The sequence below is a fragment of the Callorhinchus milii genome, unplaced genomic scaffold (genome assembly GCF_018977255.1).
Source record: "Callorhinchus milii isolate IMCB2004 unplaced genomic scaffold, IMCB_Cmil_1.0 Scaffold11, whole genome shotgun sequence".
NCBI lineage: Eukaryota > Metazoa > Chordata > Chondrichthyes > Chimaeriformes > Callorhinchidae > Callorhinchus > Callorhinchus milii.
Window position 1 is genome coordinate 695779 of NW_024704752.1, and position 20038 is coordinate 715816.

At 43.7% G+C, this 20038-nt stretch overlaps 1 protein-coding gene across 1 annotated transcript; it reads left to right on the forward strand.

Annotated features, from left to right (window-relative positions):
- Positions 1-1670: 1670 nt before the first annotated feature.
- On the forward strand, positions 1671-11806 carry LOC103173601 (extracellular calcium-sensing receptor-like). The gene is made up of 8 exons (XM_042339200.1): positions 1671-1809; positions 2586-2650; positions 6645-6796; positions 8066-8357; positions 8760-9590; positions 9789-9992; positions 10673-10796; positions 10905-11806. Exons 1-8 carry the CDS (start codon positions 1671-1673, stop codon positions 11804-11806), a joined length of 2709 nt encoding a protein of 902 aa, XP_042195134.1.
- Positions 11807-20038: the final 8232 nt, after the last annotated feature.

The window sequence follows — 20038 nt, forward strand, 5'->3', positions numbered from 1 at the left end:
TGCAGGTATATGATCATGTGTAACAGAATGTAAACATATCATGTCTTCATTAAATGCAAAAAAAAATAACTGAGTTGAATATCACATATATTTAATATTTCATATGTATAATGGGATTATGCTTGTTAGCATTTTCACATAATCAATAATAGGATCCCTAATCCCTAAAAAAATGTGCTTTCCAACTAAAAGTAATGTATTTGAGTCCAGGGCTATTGCTGTGGAGTGCATAGAATGGGCAAAACTACAGTTGTCTATTGTATAAGTTTTGCTGTTTTGTTTGACTATTGTCGGACAAGGTCTATGGGAGTGATTTCAACACAGTCAACAACGACCTGCATTTATATAGGGCCCTTCATGTGGGTTAGTGTCCCAGAGCGCTTGACAGTGGCGGAGTCTCACAATGAGCGAGGGGGAGAGGGAGGGCAGAGGTGACCGTAAGCACCATCAAAAGGGGAGTTGTTTAGACCCATCGCCAGACTACGGCACTACCTCACCCCTCACGCGGCTGAAACTCTGGTCCACGCCTTTATCACCTCAAGGCTGGACTATGGGAACTCTCTCCTTGTCGGCCTTCCCGGCCCTCCCTCCACACTGCAGGTCATTCAGAACTCTGCAGCTCATGTACTGTCCCGCACCAGGCTCCGCGACCACATCACTCCCACCCTTGCCCTCACCCTCACTCCCACCCTCACCCTCGCCCTCGCTCGCCTCCACTGGCTCCCCATTCCCAGATGATCGAATTCAAGATCCTCATCCTCACCTACAAGGCCATTCACGGCCTTGCTCCCTCCTGCCTCTCCGACCTACTATCCCCCTACTTACCTGCCCGTACCCTCCATTCCTCTGGCTCCGGTCTACTCCACATCCCCTGCCCCAACCACCCTACCATCGGTGGCCGGGACTTCGGCCTCTCAGCCCCGAGGCTCTGGAACTCCATCACCCAGTGCCTTCACCGCTTCCTCCCTTTCCTCCTTCAAGGCTGGTCTCAAGACCTTTCTCTTTGACCGTGTCTTCATCTCCCCTCTCGACTCTCTACCCCTCCTCGCTGCCTCCCTTCCCTCCCCTCACTCTGACCATTTCCTCCCTGCTCGGGTCCCGACCCAACTGTCCAGCGCCTTGGGACGTCTTCCCGAAGTGAAAGGTTCTCTATCAATGAAATCTTGTTGTTGTTGTAGTAGGCGGGATTTGAAGGTTGGTGAGGGAGGGGGCAGGGATGGAAGGAGAAAGTTCCAGAATTTTGGGGAGCAGTGACTAAAAGCACGACCAGCAATGGTGCAACCGAGGACACAATGGACAAACAGGACCGTAGCCGGCCGAGTGGAGACAGCGGGTGGTGGAGTGGTGAGGGGCTGTGGCTAAGAAGGTTGGGTAGGTAGGGAGGTGTGAGGGCTTGAAGGGATTTGGAAATGAGTGAGAGGATCTTGAAATCGATCCGTTCGGTGATTGGGAGCCAGTGGAGCCTGGCAAGGACTGGGGTGATGGGGGGACAGAGTTTTGTGCAGGTGAATATCCGGGCAGCAGAGTTGTGACTTAATTGGATTTTGTGTATGGTGGAGCTGAGGGGGAGACCAGCAAAACGGCATTAGAATCGTCCAGCTGGGAATTGGTGAAGATGAGGATGAGCGTTTCTGCTGTGATGGTTGTTAGGTAATGGATGGAAGCGCGTAATGTGGCGGAACTGGAATAAAGTGATCCTGGTCAGCGATCGGATGTGTGGTAGAAAGCGAAGCTGGGGATCGGACCTGATGCCTACATTGCCCACACATTTGCAGTGTCTGAGGGAGGTTGAGGAGTTCGGACCCGCAGGTGAGAAGATGTTGATGGCAGTTAAAGTCTATGGCTTCCTTCTTGCTGACATTCAGCTGCAGAAAATTTGTGCTCCTCCAGGCCTTGATGGCCATCAAACAAACTGATAAGACATCAGTGGACTGGGAAACGCAGCTGGAGAAGAAGATTTCTGTGTCATCCGCAAACATGTGGAAGTTGACCCCACGTCTGCAAATGACATCTCCGAAAGGGAGCATGTAGATGAGGAAAGGAACGGAGCCAAGTGTGTAACCATGGGGCACCCTGCAGGTGATCGGGTGGGGGCGTGAGGGAAAACCATTGGCCAAGATGAAGTGCTCACAGTTGTTTAAGTAGGACTTGAACCATGCGAGTGCAGGTCCATGAAGGTGGATGGGCGAGGAGAGGCAGTGGAGGAGGATGGTGCGGTTGACTGTGTTGAACCCAATGGAGAGGTCCAGCAGGATGAGGAGGCTGAGAGGGCCGTGGTTACACAGAGAGAGGACATCATTTGTTACTTTGACAAGTGCTGTCTCTGTGCTGTGGGCTGGAAACTGAACTGGAGGGGTTCGAGTAGCGTTTGGATGTTGAGGTGAGAGCGAAGTTGGTTTGCAACAATGCGTTCCAGGGCTTTGGCCAGGAAAGGCAGGTTTGAAATGGGACGGGTAGTGCAGGACGCTGAAGGGATCGTGATATATCAGTGATGATTCGTTTGTAAACCTTATTGGCCATTAGCCACTTTGGAGGACTGGAACACTCTGATGCACTCAATTTTTTTTTGATTTATTTTTGACAAGATTCTTACTTTAATGATTTTGAGGAAAACATTAGCAGCAAAATGAAGGATGTGACAGCTGAGTCTGTTCGTTCTTATATTGAATTTCAATTTATAGTAATTGACAATCGCTTCTTTGGAACACAATCTGATTTTCTCTGACCTCCAGCAATGGTGCACATTGACTGTTGCAAGGCTAAAGTTCATCACCAATATTCGTAACGGTATTAAATGTTCAAGGTTACCAGTGGATGGTTGCTTGTCTCATGTAATTACCTTTCTCTGTGACTACCAGGTATATACAGATAAAGGATTGTTGATCAATTCGAAGACTTCACTTATTCTTGCTCTTAATGGTCCCTCTGAGCACAGTCATAACACAATTATTATACGAGTATAAGTCTTGCTGGACTGAAGGAGATTGATGGAGCTTGAGGTCCATCCAGTTCAGCTTCTGCACCCTGGCAGTCACAAGCACATGCCATGGCCCAAACTATACACTCTGTGTACATTTGAACAAGGTTTTTCCGTTTTGATTTGATCTTTTGTATGTGGAATTGAAGGTTTGCAACCATGATCAGTTTGTGCAACTGACCTAATAATACTAGTGACAGTAATTCATCCTTGCATTTGATATCTCCCCTTTCACTTCAGGAGTACCTTTCGTGTTGGGAGGACATCCCAAGGCACTGGACAGACAGAGTTTCGGACCTGAGCTGGGGGTTGGGGTCAGGGTGGTTTGACGGAAGTGGGGCAAGCAGGGAGATCGAAAGCACCATCAAAAAGAAAATAAGAACATAAGAATTAGGAGCTGCAGTAGGCCATTTGGCCCCTCGAGCCTGCCCTGCCATTTAATAAGATCGTGGCTGATCTATTCTAACTCCACCTACCCGCCTTATCCCCATATCCCTTAATCCCTTTATCTACAAGAAATCTATCAATCTCAGTCTTGAATATATTCAAGGACTGAGCATCTACAGCCCTATGGAGTAGGGAATTCCATAAATTCGCTACCGTCTGAGTGAAGAAGTTTTTCCTCAACTCAGTGTGAAATTTTAAGACTGTGACCCCTGGCTATAGTTTCTCCAACCAAGGGAAAACGTCTCACACTATCTATTCTGTCGTGCCCCTTAATAATCTTATAGGTTTCTATAAGATCACCTCTCATTCTTCTATATTTTAGAGAATATAGGCCTAAATTGCTCAACCTATCCTCATAACTCATCCTCCTCATCCCAGGTACCAACCTAGTGAATCTACGTTGTACCCCCTCCAAGGCGAATACATCCTTTCTTAAATAAGGAGACCAAAACTGCACACAATACTCTAGATGCGGCCTCACCAGGGCCCTATACAGTGCAGCAAGACTTCCCTACTCTTATATTCTAACCCNTTTTGTAACAAATGCCAACATACCGTTAGCTTTCCTAATTGCTTGCTGTATCTGCAAACTAACCTTTGTGACTGATGTACAAGAACACCCATGTCCCTCTGAATGCTAACACTATCTAGTTTCTCCCCTTCTAAAAATGATCTGCTCTACTGTTTTTGCTAACAAGGTGGATGACCTCACACTTCCCTACATTATACTTCACCTGCCACCTATTTGCCCACTCACCTAGTCTATCTATATCTCGTTGCATTTTTTAATGTCATACTCGGTGTTTACTCTCCCTAGTTTAGTGTCATCCGTGAATTTGGATACATTAAGTTCAATGTCCTCATCTGGATCGTTGATGTAGATTGTAAATAGTTGAGACCCAAGCACTGATCCTTGTGGCACTCCACTAGTCACATCCCACCAATCTGAGAAGGACCTGTTTATCCCTACTCTTTGTTTTCTTCCCGTTAGCCATTCTTCAATCCATGCTAATATATTCTCCTTAATTCCATGGGCCCTAATCTTGAGGATCAACCTTTCATGCAGAACCTTATCAAATGCCTTTTGGAAATCAAAATACACTACATCCACTGATTGCCCCTATCTAATCTACTTGATATGTTCTCAAAAAAATCTAAAAGATTTGTTAAGCATGACTTCCCTTTTGTGAAGCCATGTTGACTCTGTCTAATCATATTGTGGTCCTCTAAGTATCCCACTATGACATCCTAAATTAAGGGTTCTAGAATTTTCCCGACCACCGATGTCAGACTAACTGGTCTATAGTTCCCCATCTTTTCTCTCCCACACTTCTTAAATAGTGGTGTGACGTTTGCGATCTTCCAACCGTTCCAGAATCCAACGAATTTTGGAAGATCAGACACAAGGCCTCCACTATCTCATGAGCTTCCTCTTTTAAAACCCTCGGATGCAAACCATCAGGTCCAGGGGACTCGTCACTTTTTAATGCCAACAATTTCCCGAGCACCAATTCTTTGCTAATGTAAATTTCCCTAAGTTGCTCCTTGGTTCATCTCTATTTCTGGTAAACTTCTTGTGTCTTCTAACGTGAAGACAGAAGCAAAGTATTTATTTAGGGACTCTGCCATATCCTTATAGCCCATTATTATTCCTCCTGTGTCTGCCTGTAATGGACCCACATTTACTTTTGCAAGCCTATTCCTCTGAATGTATTTATAAAAACTCTTACAATCTGCCTTAATGTCCCTCGCTAGCTTGCCCTCATAATCCATTTTCTCAATCTTAATGAGCTTTTTGGTTTTCTTTTGTTTGTCCCTAAAACACTCCCAGTCCTCAGTTTGCTCCTCTTTTGGCAATTTTATAGGCCTTTTCTTTTAGTTTTATACTTTCTCTAACTGCTCTAGTTAGCCACGGATGAACTGCTTTCCCTGTGAGGGAATATGTGACCGCTGAGAATTTTGCACTACATCTTTAAACGTTTGCCACTGTTGGCCTATTGTCATATCCATTAATCTAATTCCCCAGTCTATTTTAGCTAAAAGGAGGGTCTTGAGATGAGTCCTGAAGGTGGCGATGAGGGGGCGAGGTGGCGGGACTGTGGGATGGAGTACCAGAGGGTAGGGGCAGAGTGGCAGAAGGCCCGATCGCCAATAGTAGGGCGAGCAAGGCAGGGGACATACAGCAGGCTGGAGCCCACTGAGCGGAGGGAGCGAGTAGGATGGTAAGGGATTAGGAGGTCACAGAAGTAGGGGGGAGCAAGACCATGGAGGGCTTTGAAGGTGAGAACCAGGATCTTGAATGTATCCCCTGTGAGACGGGAAGCCAGTGGAGCTGGGCAAGGATGGTGGTGATAGGGTTGTGAAGTTTACTGTGGGCGAGGACACAGGCTGCAGAGTTCTGGATGATATGCAGCCGACAGTGGGAGGTGTTGGGGAAGCCAACAAGCAGTGATTTTGCACAGTCGAGCTTTGATGTAATGAAAGCGTGTATCAGGGTTTCAGTGGCCTGCGGTGTGAGACAGTGGCTGAGCCGGGCAATGTTGTGGTGGTGCGGGACGGCAGAGCGGGTCATGGCACAGATGAGGGGCAGAAAGGACAGTTGAAGGTCAAACAAGATGCTAAGGTCCCGGAGTGGCTTCGCAAGGTGGGATGTGCAACCATGGATGGAGATGCTGTCAGCGCCTGAGGTGAGGGGGCGCTAATGGGATCCAATCAGGAGAGCTCGGTCTTGTTGTCGATAAGTTATAGAGAGACTTCATTCATATTAATTAGTTGGTTGCTCATGTCACATATCTTATTTAACAAGAGTATTGCTTATCATAACGGTCTACGGTGCTGTTAGTTGGTGCCAAACAAGACGATAGCCACACATTAGGGATTTCACCGTATTAAAGGCAGAAGTGTGCAGGTGGAATATGTTTGAAAGCCCCAATCATGGCTACAGGAGCTGAGGGATTAGTTACTGTTTCCATACTCAGGTCCGTTATTGCCCCTGGGATTCTCACAATGTATTTACACTTTATATTTGGGATCAGAAAGGGAGCTAATCCCACAAGTGGTTACTGTTTGATACACTATATATACAAACAGATTCAGCCCCACGTACAATATACAGCACAGTTTCATGCTGACAAGGGATCAGCAGCGGTTACCGAGAAGCTCTGTGATGTTCAGCCCATATGTGTGGCTGCTCATTGCTTGTTGTGTTTGGGGATCCCAGGGAAAGCATTGCAGGCTCCAAGGCAAGTTCAATCTATCGGAAATATCCAAAGATGGCGATATCGTTCTAGGAGGTATCTTCAATGTACACGTTGATCACTTTGAACAAATGAATACGTTCGTTACTGCTCCAGAAGAAACAAAATGCAAAAGGTGAGCTCAGTAATGTTAGGGACCATCGTATGATCAGAATTTAATAATAATAATGATCCTTGCATTTGATACAGCGCCTTATCACATCTTCGAGACGTCTCAAAGCGGTTCACAAGATATACTGTAAAGTGAATTGACTGCATATGTAGTGGACAAAAGGCGTCAGCCAATTGTGCACAGCAGTGTCCCACAAACAGTCGTGGATTGAAATGACCAAATTATTATCATTACTGATGTGTTGAAGTAATTATTACCCCCAGAAAAGCGATCTGCCAATCGACTGATGACCAGGTTCCTATTTAGTGCTGGTAAACAGAGGAGTGTGGGGTAAGGAAACTTGCCCAACGTTTTGCCCTGCTCGCGAGTTCAACCAACGTCACTCGCTTGCAAGTCAAGTGCTCTAACTGCTGAGCTGCAAGACTACAATTACAGCATTAATGTAAGTGGAGGTGATCAATCCTCCCAGGTCTATTTTAGTGAAAGTTATATATTTAATAATGTTGAACCCCATTCGCTTGTGAGTGATTTATTATTCAAAATAATTCTGAAGTGTTCAACACCATTTGTTGGCTTTAAAATAACACATTTATTCAGACTGCAAGCCAAAATAAGATTCAGCAAAGAATTACATGGACAGTTTTCCGTTTCCTATTTTCGTAAAAATTCACTGTCCTGATAGGCTTATTATCATGTTCTTATCAACTAAAACAAAAACTTGCATTACCAAGAAGCTCTGTGATGTATAGGCTCTATGTGGTGCTGCTCAGTGCCTGTTGTGTGTGGGAGTAACAGGGAAAGGATTTGAGGCTGGAACAGAAATTCAATCTATCCGAAATATCCATATTTCCGGCAGGGCAGTGCCTTGAACAGCTTAACGGTGACTTAGTGTGAGCCCTTTTGCTTGGGAGATGAGTTATTAAACCAAGACCTTGTCTGCTTGCTGAAGTGGGCATGAAAGATTTGCTGGGATTTTTGTAAAAGAGAAATGCTTTCAGACCTTCTTTATGTCACAGGCACTATCACAAACATTAGGTTTATTATTCCCGTCATGGAATGCATTTGGCCCAATGAAAAGTAACATTACTTACGTTTGCAACAGCGCCTTTCACCTCGAGAGGACATCTCAAGGTGCATCACTGGGTTTTCTATGCAATGCAGTGATTGTGGTCTCAAAGGCCCATTCTATTCAAAAAGCACCTTATTGAAGCTGTCATTCAATGTACAGGACTCTGATATAACTGCAACATTAATGGTGGGTTTCTCGTGCAGTTTCGATTTCAGAGCCTTCCGACTGGTGAATACGATGATGTTTGCAATAGAGGAAATAAACCAGAACCCGGCACTGCTTCCTGATATTACTCTGGGATATAAGATTTATGATGACTGCGGATCTTCCAATATTGCCACTAAAGTAGCACTGAGCCTTGTGAACGGTCAAGGAGCAACAGAGGATGACCATAACTGTGAAGGGCCTCCTAATGTCCCAGCTCTTGTTGGTGTTGCTGGATCCTCAGACTCCATAGCTGTTGCAAGGTCAATTGGTCCATTCAGAATCCCAATGGTACGTTATCATTTTCATATTGGTGCAAAGTCAGTTACTCTCTGAACAGAAAATAAATATTTAACATTTCAAAATCATTTAAACCTAAAACCAATATGAACATTGTAGATTGATTATATAATGATATTTTCATGTCTGTTATATGTTAAACACATGCAGTAATAAATGATAATCCTTCTCTTCTTCTTAATTTATCTTGTATATTTTGCGTCTCTAACACTCCACCCCTTCCCACCCTTCAAAAACAATGACAGCGTCTTACTTAAGGAAGCCTTAGTTGATGATTAACTATACTGGAATGCTTGAGATTGGAAACTGTAATGCTCATCAAACGTGTATAAAACAAAAATGTTTTTATTCAGATCCTAACTGTTTTCTGTCTAAATCTCTAATCAACTGAAGGTCAGTTACTTCTCCACGTGCGTCTGTCTCAGTGACAGAAACGAATATCCCACGTTTTACAGAACCATACCCAGTGACTACCATCAGTCCAAGGCTTTAGCTCAAATCATTAAGAAGTTTGGATGGACGTGGATTGGGACTATCAGAAGCAACAATGACTATGGTAACTTTGGAATGCAGGCATTTGTAGACATTGCGCAGGAACTTGGCATTTGCATTGCCTTCTCGGAATCATTTTATAGAACAGATCCATTTGAAAAGTTAAAAATAATTGTAAATATAATTAAGTTATCGACCACAAAAGTTGTGGTGGCTTTTGCTGGTGATACCGAAATGCAATTATTACTCAAAGAAGTAATACGACAAAACCTCACTGGAATACAGTGGGTGGGAACTGAAGCCTGGATAACAGCCCAACTTATTGCCCCAAATGAAAGTGCGAGATTTCTTATTGGAGCAATTGGCCCAGCGATTCCTTCAGCAGAAGTAAAGGGATTGCAGGAATTCCTTCTGAAAATTCATCCGTCTAAGTTTCCCGGAAATAGTTTAGTTCAGGAGTTTTGGGAAACTGCGTTCCAATGTAGTTTCTGGTCAGGAAACACAAGCCAAACAAACACAACATCCACATTGCAGCAATGCACCGGCAAAGAAGATGTAACAGAAATACACAATGGATATTCTGATGTAACTATGGATGGAATTTCCTACAACGTATACAAAGCGGTGTACGCTTTAGCTCATGCACTTCACAATCTGCTTTTGTGTGAGAGAGGAAAAGGACCATTTATGAACAACACCTGTGCACACACATCAAATTTTCAGCCATGGCAGGTAAGGAAAGATTCGTACATAAAACATATCTGTATTGGTAACCAATGCTCTGTGTATTTTTTTAAATATGTCAGCCTACTGACGATTGTTAAGTTACTAACCATCTCATAGAATAAACATTATCGTTCATGTAATGTGACGTTATGATTCCTCAATGCTGCCTTACATTTGATCATATTCTTTGATATTGTTGTACAGATTCTCCATTACCTACAGTCAGTAAATTTTACATCTAAATCCGGTGACAGAATTTATTTTGATGAAAACGGTGACCCTGTGGCCAAGTATGACTTGATAAACTGGCAAAAGAATTTGAAAGGCGTTGCTGAAACTCGTGTAATTGGCTTCTACGATGGTTCCGCATCTCCAAGCCGGGAGCTTACGGTGAATGAGGAGGCTATCGTGTGGAGCAATGGTCAAACTGAGGTGTTTATCTGTCTGCTTTAGAAAATAAACAATTACCATGAAGGAGAATGTCAAACAATTCTGAAGTAGGAACCCAATTGTTAGTTGATTGGTGGATCACTCTTCTGGTGGTAAAAATTCCTTCAAAAAAAAATAATTTGGTCACTCCATCCACGACTGTTTGTGGGACGCTGCTGCGCGCAATTGGCTGCTGCATTTTGCCCAGAAAACATGCAGTCAATTCACTTTACAGCATATTCTGTGAAGAGCTTTGAGACATCTCAAAGGCATGATAAGGCACTGTATCAATGCAAGGATTATTATTTTATGATTATAAAACATTAAAGCAAATTGTATTGATATCGTGCCCTTCACATACCATTGCGACTTTGAGTGTTTACAGTGGAGGCACTGAGTTGGGGGAATGAGGGAGGGGGGAGGTTACTGTCGGTGAGGAAGGTTCTGACATTCAACTTGAAGACCAACAAAGGGGGTGAGATTGAGGTGTGCATGGAGGCAGTTTCAGAGTTCAGGTGTAGAATTAAACAGCTTTGAGACAATACATCTTTATAATCAGTTCATTTGTGTTGTTTTGAAAACATGCATTGACTGACGTGACCATTACTGATTGAATCATCTGCAACATTTTATTTGACAAGTTTTATTTTTATTCTGAGATCCCACGTGCGGTTTGCAGTGAGAGCTGTATTCCTGGAACAAGAAAAGTTGCCAGAAAAGGCCAACCCGTGTGTTGCTTTGACTGTACAGAATGTGCTGAGGGAGAAATCAGCAACATCACAGGTGAGTGTGAAATTCCTCTTCCTATTTAATGCTTCTCTTTCAAAAACTCCCTTTAGTAATATTCATGCCATACTTACTGAATTATCGTACCTTTCCCAGATTCCACAGACTGCATTAAATGCCCTGAACAATATTGGCCCAATCAGCAGAGAGATCGTTGCCGACCAAAGGAAATAGAGTTCCTCTCCTTTACCGAAATGCTGGGAGGTGTATTGCTGACATTGGCTCTGGTGGGAGTGAGCACCACAATAAGTATTGCCATTGTCTTCTTCACACACAGAGACACTCCTATTGTTAAAGCCAACAATTCTGAGCTCAGCTATCTGCTTCTCTTTGCATTAACGCTGTGTTTTCTGTGCTCAGTGACTTTCATTGGCGAGCCCTCAGTCTGGGCTTGCATGTTGTGCCACACAGCATTCGCTATCGCTTTCGTTCTCTGTATTTCCTGTATTTTGATTAAAACAATCCTTGTGATTCTGGCGTTTAAGGCAACTCTTCCAAACAACAACATGGCCAAATTGTTCGGGCCTGCTCAGCAGCGTTGGAGTGTATTCCTCCTTACCTCTGTTCAGTGCCTGATATGTACTCTCTGGTTAACTATATCACACCCATTTCCCATGAGAAACACAGAATATTACAGAGAGATTATCATTCTGGAATGTGACCTGGGCTCTGTGAGCGCCTTTTATTCTATGGCGGGATATATTGCTTTCCTGGCCGGAGTGAGCTTTGTGCTGGCGTTTCTAGCTCGGAAATTACCTGATAACTTTAATGAGGCTCAATGTATAACCTTTAGCATGCTCATCTTTTGTGCTGTTTGGATCACTTTTATACCAGTTTACATCAGCTCTCCTGGGAAATACACCGTTGCTGTCGAAGTCTTTGCTATTTTAGCCTCGAGTTTTGGGTTATTGTTTTGTATTTTTGTTCCTAAATGTTACATTATTTTGATAAAACCTGAAATGAATACCAGAAAACACTTGATGGGCAAAGTACCTGTAAATAAATAATCACTGCACACTTCCGGTATACATTTGTGGGAAAACTAATGTAAACACTCTTATTTGTTGATTAAAGCAAAAAGAAAATAACCATTTAAATGTTTCATATATATACTCTCGTATATGGAATTGTTCATTGTAAAATTTCCAACATAATAAAATAATGGGAGTTTTGTCACTACACATAGAATCATAGAATTTTACAGCACAGAAGGAGTCCATTCGGCCCATCTTGTCTGTGCCGCCTCTTTGAGAAGAGCTTCCAAATCAATCCCACTCCCCCGATCTCTCCCCAAAGCTCTGCAAACTTGTCCTCCCCAAATAATTATCTGCTTCTCCCTTAAAAGTTGTTATCACATCAGCTTCCACTGCAGTTTCAGCCAATGCATTCCAGATCCCAACAACTCATTGTGTGAAAATATTTCTCCTCACCTCCCCTCTGTTTCGGCTTCTCATCCAGCCCCCGCACTCATGCAGCATTCCTCAGGGCCCCGACACGTAACTGTTCAACAGTTTGGGACATCCTCCCGACATGAAAGGCACTCTATAAATGTCATTTTGTTGTTGTTGTTTCTTTTAACACCTATTTTAAATTGGTGTCCTCGGGTTACCGACCCACCCGCCAGTGGGAATAGTTTCTTGTTCACCCTATCGAATCCGCTCATCATTTTGAAAACTTCTATTAAGTCGCCCCTTAACCTTCTCTGCTCCAAGGAGAATAATCCGAGCTTCTCGAGCCTCTCCTGATCACTGAAGTCCCTTATTCCTGGTACCATTCTGGTCAATCTCCTTCACAACCTCTCCAATGCCTTGACATCCTTCCTAAAGTGTGGGGCCCAGAACTGAACACAGTCTCTCGCTGAGGCCTAACCAGTGTTTTATATAAAGGTTCATCATAACTTCTTGACTTGGGTATTCTAAGCCCCTATTTATAAAGCCTAGTATTCCGGATGCTTTTTTAACAGCTTTATCTCCCAGTCCTGCCAGCTTCAAAGATTTACCTATATGACCCCCAGGTCCCTCTGTTCCTTCACCCCTTTAAGATTGTACCATCAGCTTATATTGCCTCTCCTCATTCGTCCTCCAAAAATGCATCATTTGGCATTTTGGTGGAGTTGGGAGGGGGGGGGGATATGGAGGGCAGCCTTTGCACACTCCACTCGGCTGGAGGGACCAAGGCAGCCCCGCGTTCACGGGAAGAAGATGCATCATGTGTCCTCTCCCTCTCTTTGCCGTTTGATCCTTTTATGGGGAAACACCAACAGATGTACAATGCGCGATTTGTACACATTGACGGGAAACTCATCAGTAACAGAGCAAGCGCTCATGTGTGCAGTGCCAACTAATGTGTGTGCGTTGTATACATCCCATTAGGCGCATACATCGCATACATCCTCTTTACCTAATTCTGGAAAGTATTAGGGGCAGGAAACGAGGCGTGGTGACCACAGAGTGTACGTTGGGGTAACTGCTGGAGTCTAACCAGCTAAAATCTCATAGTTTAACATTGGTATTGCTCCCTGAAGATGCTCTCCCATCTACTTCCCGCACTCCGCTACTCCCACCGCCCTCCTTGCATTCTCTCTCTCCTGACTCCCATCAATGCCTTCCTCTGCTCTAGCTTGTGTATCCTCTGCCAGGTCCATCATGGATCTCGGCGATGGTTGTCCCAAAGCAGTCACCCCAACTGTTCCATTGCCCTCTGTCCCCGACACAGCAACCTTCCCCACCCCTTCTCTCATCCACATGCTTACCCTTCCAAAATTATCCCTGCCCCTCAGTCTAAAACCATCCGTATCCTCCCATGGAGCCCTTCTCCACTAGCTTACCCACTCGCATTTCTCTCCAAAGTGTCCAATTTCTCTTAAATAAAACCCTCAAGGTCCACAACCTCATCCTGGATGGCCACATTGCATTTTGGGGCTCAAAAAAACCTGGCTTTCCCCTGGCAACCCTGTCCCCCTAATGTAAGCCTTCCCGCACTTGGGCTACACCCTTCACCCCTACATCACACCGCCCAAACCAACGCAGCGATGGGGTGGTCCTCATCTCCCAAACTTCCCTCACTCTATCCCTCTATTCCTCCAGCTCCTTCCTCTTTTGAACACTTGACCTTGCACCATCCCTCCAACTCCTTCAAAGTCTCCCTCATTTATTATCCTCTCAAACCACCTAGTTCCTCCATCCCTGACATCGCTTTGCTCCTCTCATCCCTCTGCATCACAATCGGTGATTTCAACCTTCATCTAAATTCCCTTTGCCCTATCTCCTCTGACTTCATTGCCCTCCTCTCCACACTAAACCTCACCCTCCACATAAACTCCCTGATCCACAACCGTGGCCACGCCCTCAACCTCGTTATCACTCACAGACTTGACATTTCCGACCTGTCAATCACAGGCAAGGCCATCTCAGACTATTTCTTCCATCTCCCTGCACATCTCCCTCCCCTCCTCCAAGGTCTCCATCCCCTTTTTCCAACCTCCGCAAGTACCACCTCTCCCTCACGCAGGTCAAAATAGCCTTTTACTCCAAAAACATTTTGGAGGCCAAAAATAATCCATGAACCAAGCTGCCTCCATCGTGTCAAACATCAGAAATATCTGCTTGGCTACATCCACCTCCCCTACATCGCCTTCTGCAGCCCCAGACCATCTACACCATCCCTTCCCTCCTCCACAACCTCTACCACTGGAGTCCTATAGCTCAGTGGTTAGAGCACTCGCCTTGCAAGCGAGACACCTGGGTTCAATCCCAGGCAGGGCAAAACCTTGGGTAATTTCCTTACTCCACACACCTAATAATAATCCCTCCAAAACAAAACAATAATAAATTGATCATTTTCAATTCACGACTGTTTGTGGGACACTGCTGTACGCAATTGGCTGCCGCTTTTCGCCCACAAATATACGGTCAATTCACTTTACAGTCTATTCTGTGAAGCGCTTTGAGAGGTCGAGAAGATGTGAAAAGCGCAACATCAAATGCAAGGATTATTATTATTATTATTACCACTACCACACATCCCTCCTTTGCCCCGATTTCTCCTACCTCCTTCTCAACCACCATCTCCCAGATGAAACCCACCACCTGCTGCCTAAAAACCCTCCCCCAATCCAACTGCTGGTCACTCAACTCCCCCTCCTCTCCCCGCTGCTGGCTGACACATTCAACCAGTGGCTCTCAGGTTCTGTTCCTTTGCCCTATTCAACCCATGTCAGCACTCCCCTCTCTAAAAAAACCACCATTGATCCCTCCAACCTTACAAATTACTAACCTATTTCCAACCTGACCTTCCTTGCCAAAACTCTGGATGGCGTCATTGCTAACCAGCTTTGATCTCACCCCTCCCTCCATTCCCTCATCGAGCTCCTCCAGTCTTGTTTCTGCCCTGCCATAGAACAGAGACGCCGCTTGTCAAGGTCACAAATTACTTCCCCTCCAGGGCTCCCTCTGCATCCTCATCCTCCTGGACCTCTCAGGCATGTTCGACACAGTTGACCACAACATCCTCATCCACTGTCTCTCCTCCCTCATTCACCTCAATGGGACTGCACTAGCCTGAATCGAGTTCTCTTTAACATGCCGTCTTCACTTTATCTCCTCAATCGGTTTCTCCTCCTGCCTACGTCCAGTCACCTGTGGTGAACCCAGGGGCTCCATCCTTGGCCCTCTCCCCTTCCTCGTCTATAGTATCTCTCTTGGCGATGTCATCCACAGACATGGGGTAAACTTTCACATGTTTGCTGATGACACAAAAATCTACTTCTACTCCAGCTGAGACTCCAGGTCCATCGATGTTCTCTTGGTTTGTCTAGCGGACATCAGGGCCTGGCTGAACAAAATATTCATTGGCTTCTATCAACATCTTGTATTCTGCGGCTCTGATCTCTGCAACCTCCTTGTCGTATCTCTCAGACTAACCAAAATAGTGGCAAGCTTGATGTCAGTTCAACCGACAGTTGTCCTTCCTTCGCCACATCTAGTCCCTGAGCAGGACAGCCTTACTCTAGCTTCGCCACTTTGCCCGCTTCTCATTCTACCTTACCCCAGATGCAATCAAAATACTTGACCATACGTTCCTCACTTCCTGACTCAATTTCTCAAATGCCCTCTTGGCTGATCTCCTCAGCTCCACCATGCAAAGGATCTAGTTAATCCAAAACTCCACCGCCTGCATACTCACCTGTACAAAACTCCGTACCCCCATCACACCAGTCCTAGCCAGACTCCACTTGCTGCCTATCAACAAATGGATTGATTTCAAGATCCTCACAGTCGTTTCCTTTCCCACCTTCAGATCACAACTGAAGACCTTCCTACTTGTCCGTGCCTATGATCACCTCCCATTCCCCCCAGCTCCGCATTGTGCTTCGCCACTATCTAGCACTCTAGGACACTAACCAGCATGAGGGGCTCTATATAAATGCAAGTTGTTGTTGTTGGCAAGGTTTCCTGCTAATTGTCCAGTTGGGACCACCTACCAGTTAGGCTTTTGGATTACAAGGTTAAGAGAAGCTGAGTGGGGGATTTCCTTGCCCCAAGTGACTGCTCTGCCCTTCCAGGAGCTGCCGAAGAGCCAGGCTGGCTGTGCCCTGAAACTCAGGAGACCCACCGCAGAGTAGAGTAAACATAGACCTATATGGAGAGTTTCGTCCATGGAAGATTATGGCAGACACTATTCGTGAGGGTTACTATTGTGAAATGAGATTCAATATGCTTTGTGGTAGTGCTTTTCCATATTGTGAGAATTCTCTACAAAAAAAGCCAACTTCCTACCCAATTTTCTACCAGTTCACATTTTCATTTGCACGACTGACATTACATTCTTATTAACTATTTATTTTTCTAATTACTTATTTATACATTGTATATATTATACATATATATAGTTTATACTTTATATTGCACTGTATAGTTAAGACAACCAAATGAAAAGAATGGAACATGATACAAAAAATACATTACCCACAGATCAGCAAATGTTAAAGCAAAAATAGCACCAGTGACCATATGGTCCATATGGTCTCCAGCGTCCTGTTTCCATTTCCAAGGTGAGGAAATTCTTATCCACTGGGATTATCACGATGTACCTATGGTTTGCATTGTTAAATCTGTTTGAATGAGTAAATTGACCCACAAATCATTGCAAAGAGAATATACTATACATATCTGCGCAATTAACAGCCAGGATTCAAATAGAGAGACAATCAGCACCTGGTTCCGAAACGTACTATGATATATTACCTATTTTTGTGCTTACTCTTTGCTAGGTCTATGTGGGAATCAAATGAAGAGACCTGCAAACTACAAGGAACGTTTAATTTACCCCAAATATCGAAAGCTGGAGATATTGTTTGAGGAGGGATTTTTAATATACACGCTGGTCGATTTAATCAAATTAATTTCTTTACTGAATATTCACCAATATGTTAATTAATTCATATAAAGACATTAGTGGCTAGAGCATTTCATTGCACATATACTTTAGCAGCCATTATAATTTCCACTAAGTACTCACAAAACACCTCGACCTATTTCACTTTCCTTTCTTAACATCAATTTGTTGTCCTTTCAGCCTGGTTTATTTATGTTAAACCTTACATTTTCAACAGCGCATTTCATGTTGGTTAGACCCCTCAAAGCACATTACAGGATTTACTGTAAAGTGTTGAGATTGTGTTTAGTGGGCAAACGCAGTGGTCCATTTGCATGCAGAAATGTCGCACAAACAACCATGAAGCGAATGACCAATTTTATTGGTGGATTATTGGTCAGGACACCAAAATAAACTCCCATCTCTTTGGGTAGTGCTCTTAATTTTGAGCAAGATGGTACAAGAGCCATGTTGTGTCTCTGAAGTTATGAAGTTCTCAGATCAAATAATGATCATTGCATTTGCTATAGTGTTCTCAATATGAAATACCAATACAGAGCTGGGGCTGCCCTGTTTCTGTCAGAGGAAGCGTTCTTCTGAATAGACATTAAACCAATGCCACACCAGCTTTTTCAGGTGAATGTTCAAGATTCCATAGCACTATTCGAAAAGAGAAGGGAGTTTATCCTAGTGGGACATTGTTGTGTATAAACTCGATGCTGAGTTAGTCTGCTAATAAAATCACCGATTTCCAGATATAAATAGTGAGAAGATCTTAAATCCATTGTAGTATTGAGAAACCGCAACTCTACAGCAGTCAGTTTGCCCGATGCTGTATCTTGATTTGACATTTCTTGCTGCTCACCTTCAACTCGTTATCTATGCTAATTTTGTAGTAGAATTTACCATCAAGTTATATTTACATAGGGCCCTTCTTGAGAGCAGTTCCTTCGAGTGCTTGTTATGAGTGTAACAGACAGACATTTTCCATCATTGTACAAAATAGCAATATTAACATTAATTGTATCTAGCAATTATCTAATTCATCCATTTATCACCTAGTTTTGCCTAATTTACACTGGGCTATACCATTTATGATGACTGTGGGTCTCCCACCATTGCAACTAAGAAAGCTCTAGGTCTCATCAATGATCAAAAGGAAGAAGAAACAGAGAGCGGTGATGACTGTCAAGAATCTTCAAATATCCCAGCTCTAGTTGCTGCTTATGGATCGTCAGAATCTGTGGTGGGGTAAGACTTCTAGAAATCCAATGGTAAATTCACGTCATTATATATTTGTTAATATTTGACAAATTACAATTTTGCAAAATAAAACTAATATTACAGAAAAAATCTAATTTGAATGAATATTGCACATGGAAATTATATGGATACATATTCAATGTTTTAGTTAGGCAAATTAATCTAGACAAATCTGTTCATTAATATATAATGTGTGAGGAGACCTTACTAAACTTATGATGGTTCCCTCGTTTAAGGCAACAATACACAACATATCGCATTTACATAGTGCCTTTCGTGTTGGGATGATGACCTGAGGCACTCGGCAGTGACCTCGAGTCAGGGAGTGTATTCAAAGGTGTGGAGGGCAAGTAGGGGGTGTGTGGAGATGGGAGAATGACCGAAGACAAGGTCAAAGAGGACAGTCTTTAGATGGGCCATGAACGTAAGGGACCAAGGCAGAGGGGCTCCAGAGGCTGAGGTCACAAAGAATGAATTCAAGAATGCTCAAGCTTGTATGTTGGGTGTCATTCATCCAAGGTATTTAGATTACGAAAATTATCTTCAGATTCATCATCTGCCTACACTTATTTTATCGACTGCAGGTCAGCTACTTTTCCACATGTGCTTGTCTCAATGATAGGAAAGAATTTCCCACTGTACAGAGCCACACCCAGTGACTACCATCAGTCCAAGGCTTTAGCTCAAACAGTTAAGAATGGTTCTTTTCCTTTCTCACAGAAAAACATATCGTAAAGTGCATGAGCCACAGCATCCACTGCTTTGTATACATTATAGAAACTTGGATGGACGTGGATTGGAAAGATAAGAACCAACTATAAGATAATATAATATAAATATAATATAATATAAATATAAGAACTATGGTAATTTTGGAATGCAGGCATTTATAGAAATTGCTCAGAAATTTAACATTTGCATTGCCTTCTCTGAATCATTTTCCAGAACTGATTCTCATGAAAAGATCAGAAGAATTGTGAATATAATTAAATCATCTACAATTAAATTTGGGGAAACTGCGTTCAACTGCACTTTCTGGTCAGAAAACACAAGCCAAATATGTACAACATCCACATTTCAACAATGCACCGGCAATGAAGATTTAACAGAAATACAAAATGCATATTCTGATGTATCTATGGATGGAAGTTCCTACAATGTATACAAAGCAGTGTACGCTGTGGCTCGTGTACTTCACAATATGCTTTTGTGTGAGAAAGGAAAAGAACCATTCATAGATAATACAAGTAATCCATGTGCACGGTCAACCGTGGGAGCTGAGAACATATTTAATAAATAAATATTATAGCGTCATTGGTGAACTTTTTGCATCAAATTGGCATGAAGGCCTCAGCCTGCAGAATTCTCGACTCCTCAGACAGTATTCCAGGGTACTGACTGCTGATTACAGCACAGCCCAGAATGGTTCATCAGCAGGACCTGGAAGGACAGACACTGGGGGCAGGGAATCCTCCCACTCCGCTCCTGTTACTCCTGCAGCCAAAGCCCTAATGGGTAGGGCGGTCGTAGCCAGACAAGCTGTCGTAAAGCTTGCCAGTGTGCTCAATGGCAAACCCTTTGGTTTTAGCTGATCAGATTCC

Coding starts and splice junctions, on each gene's coding strand:
- LOC103173601 (XM_042339200.1), top strand. CDS start 1,671: ATGTGGCGGAACTGGAATAAAGTGATCCTGGTCAGCGATCGGATGTGT. Junction 1,810..2,585: donor TGAGGAGTTCGGACCCGCAG/GTGAGAAGATGT, acceptor ATTTTTGACAAG/ATTCTTACTTTAATGATTTT. Junction 10,797..10,904: donor AGAAATCAGCAACATCACAG/GTGAGTGTGAAA, acceptor CAGATTCCACAG/ACTGCATTAAATGCCCTGAA.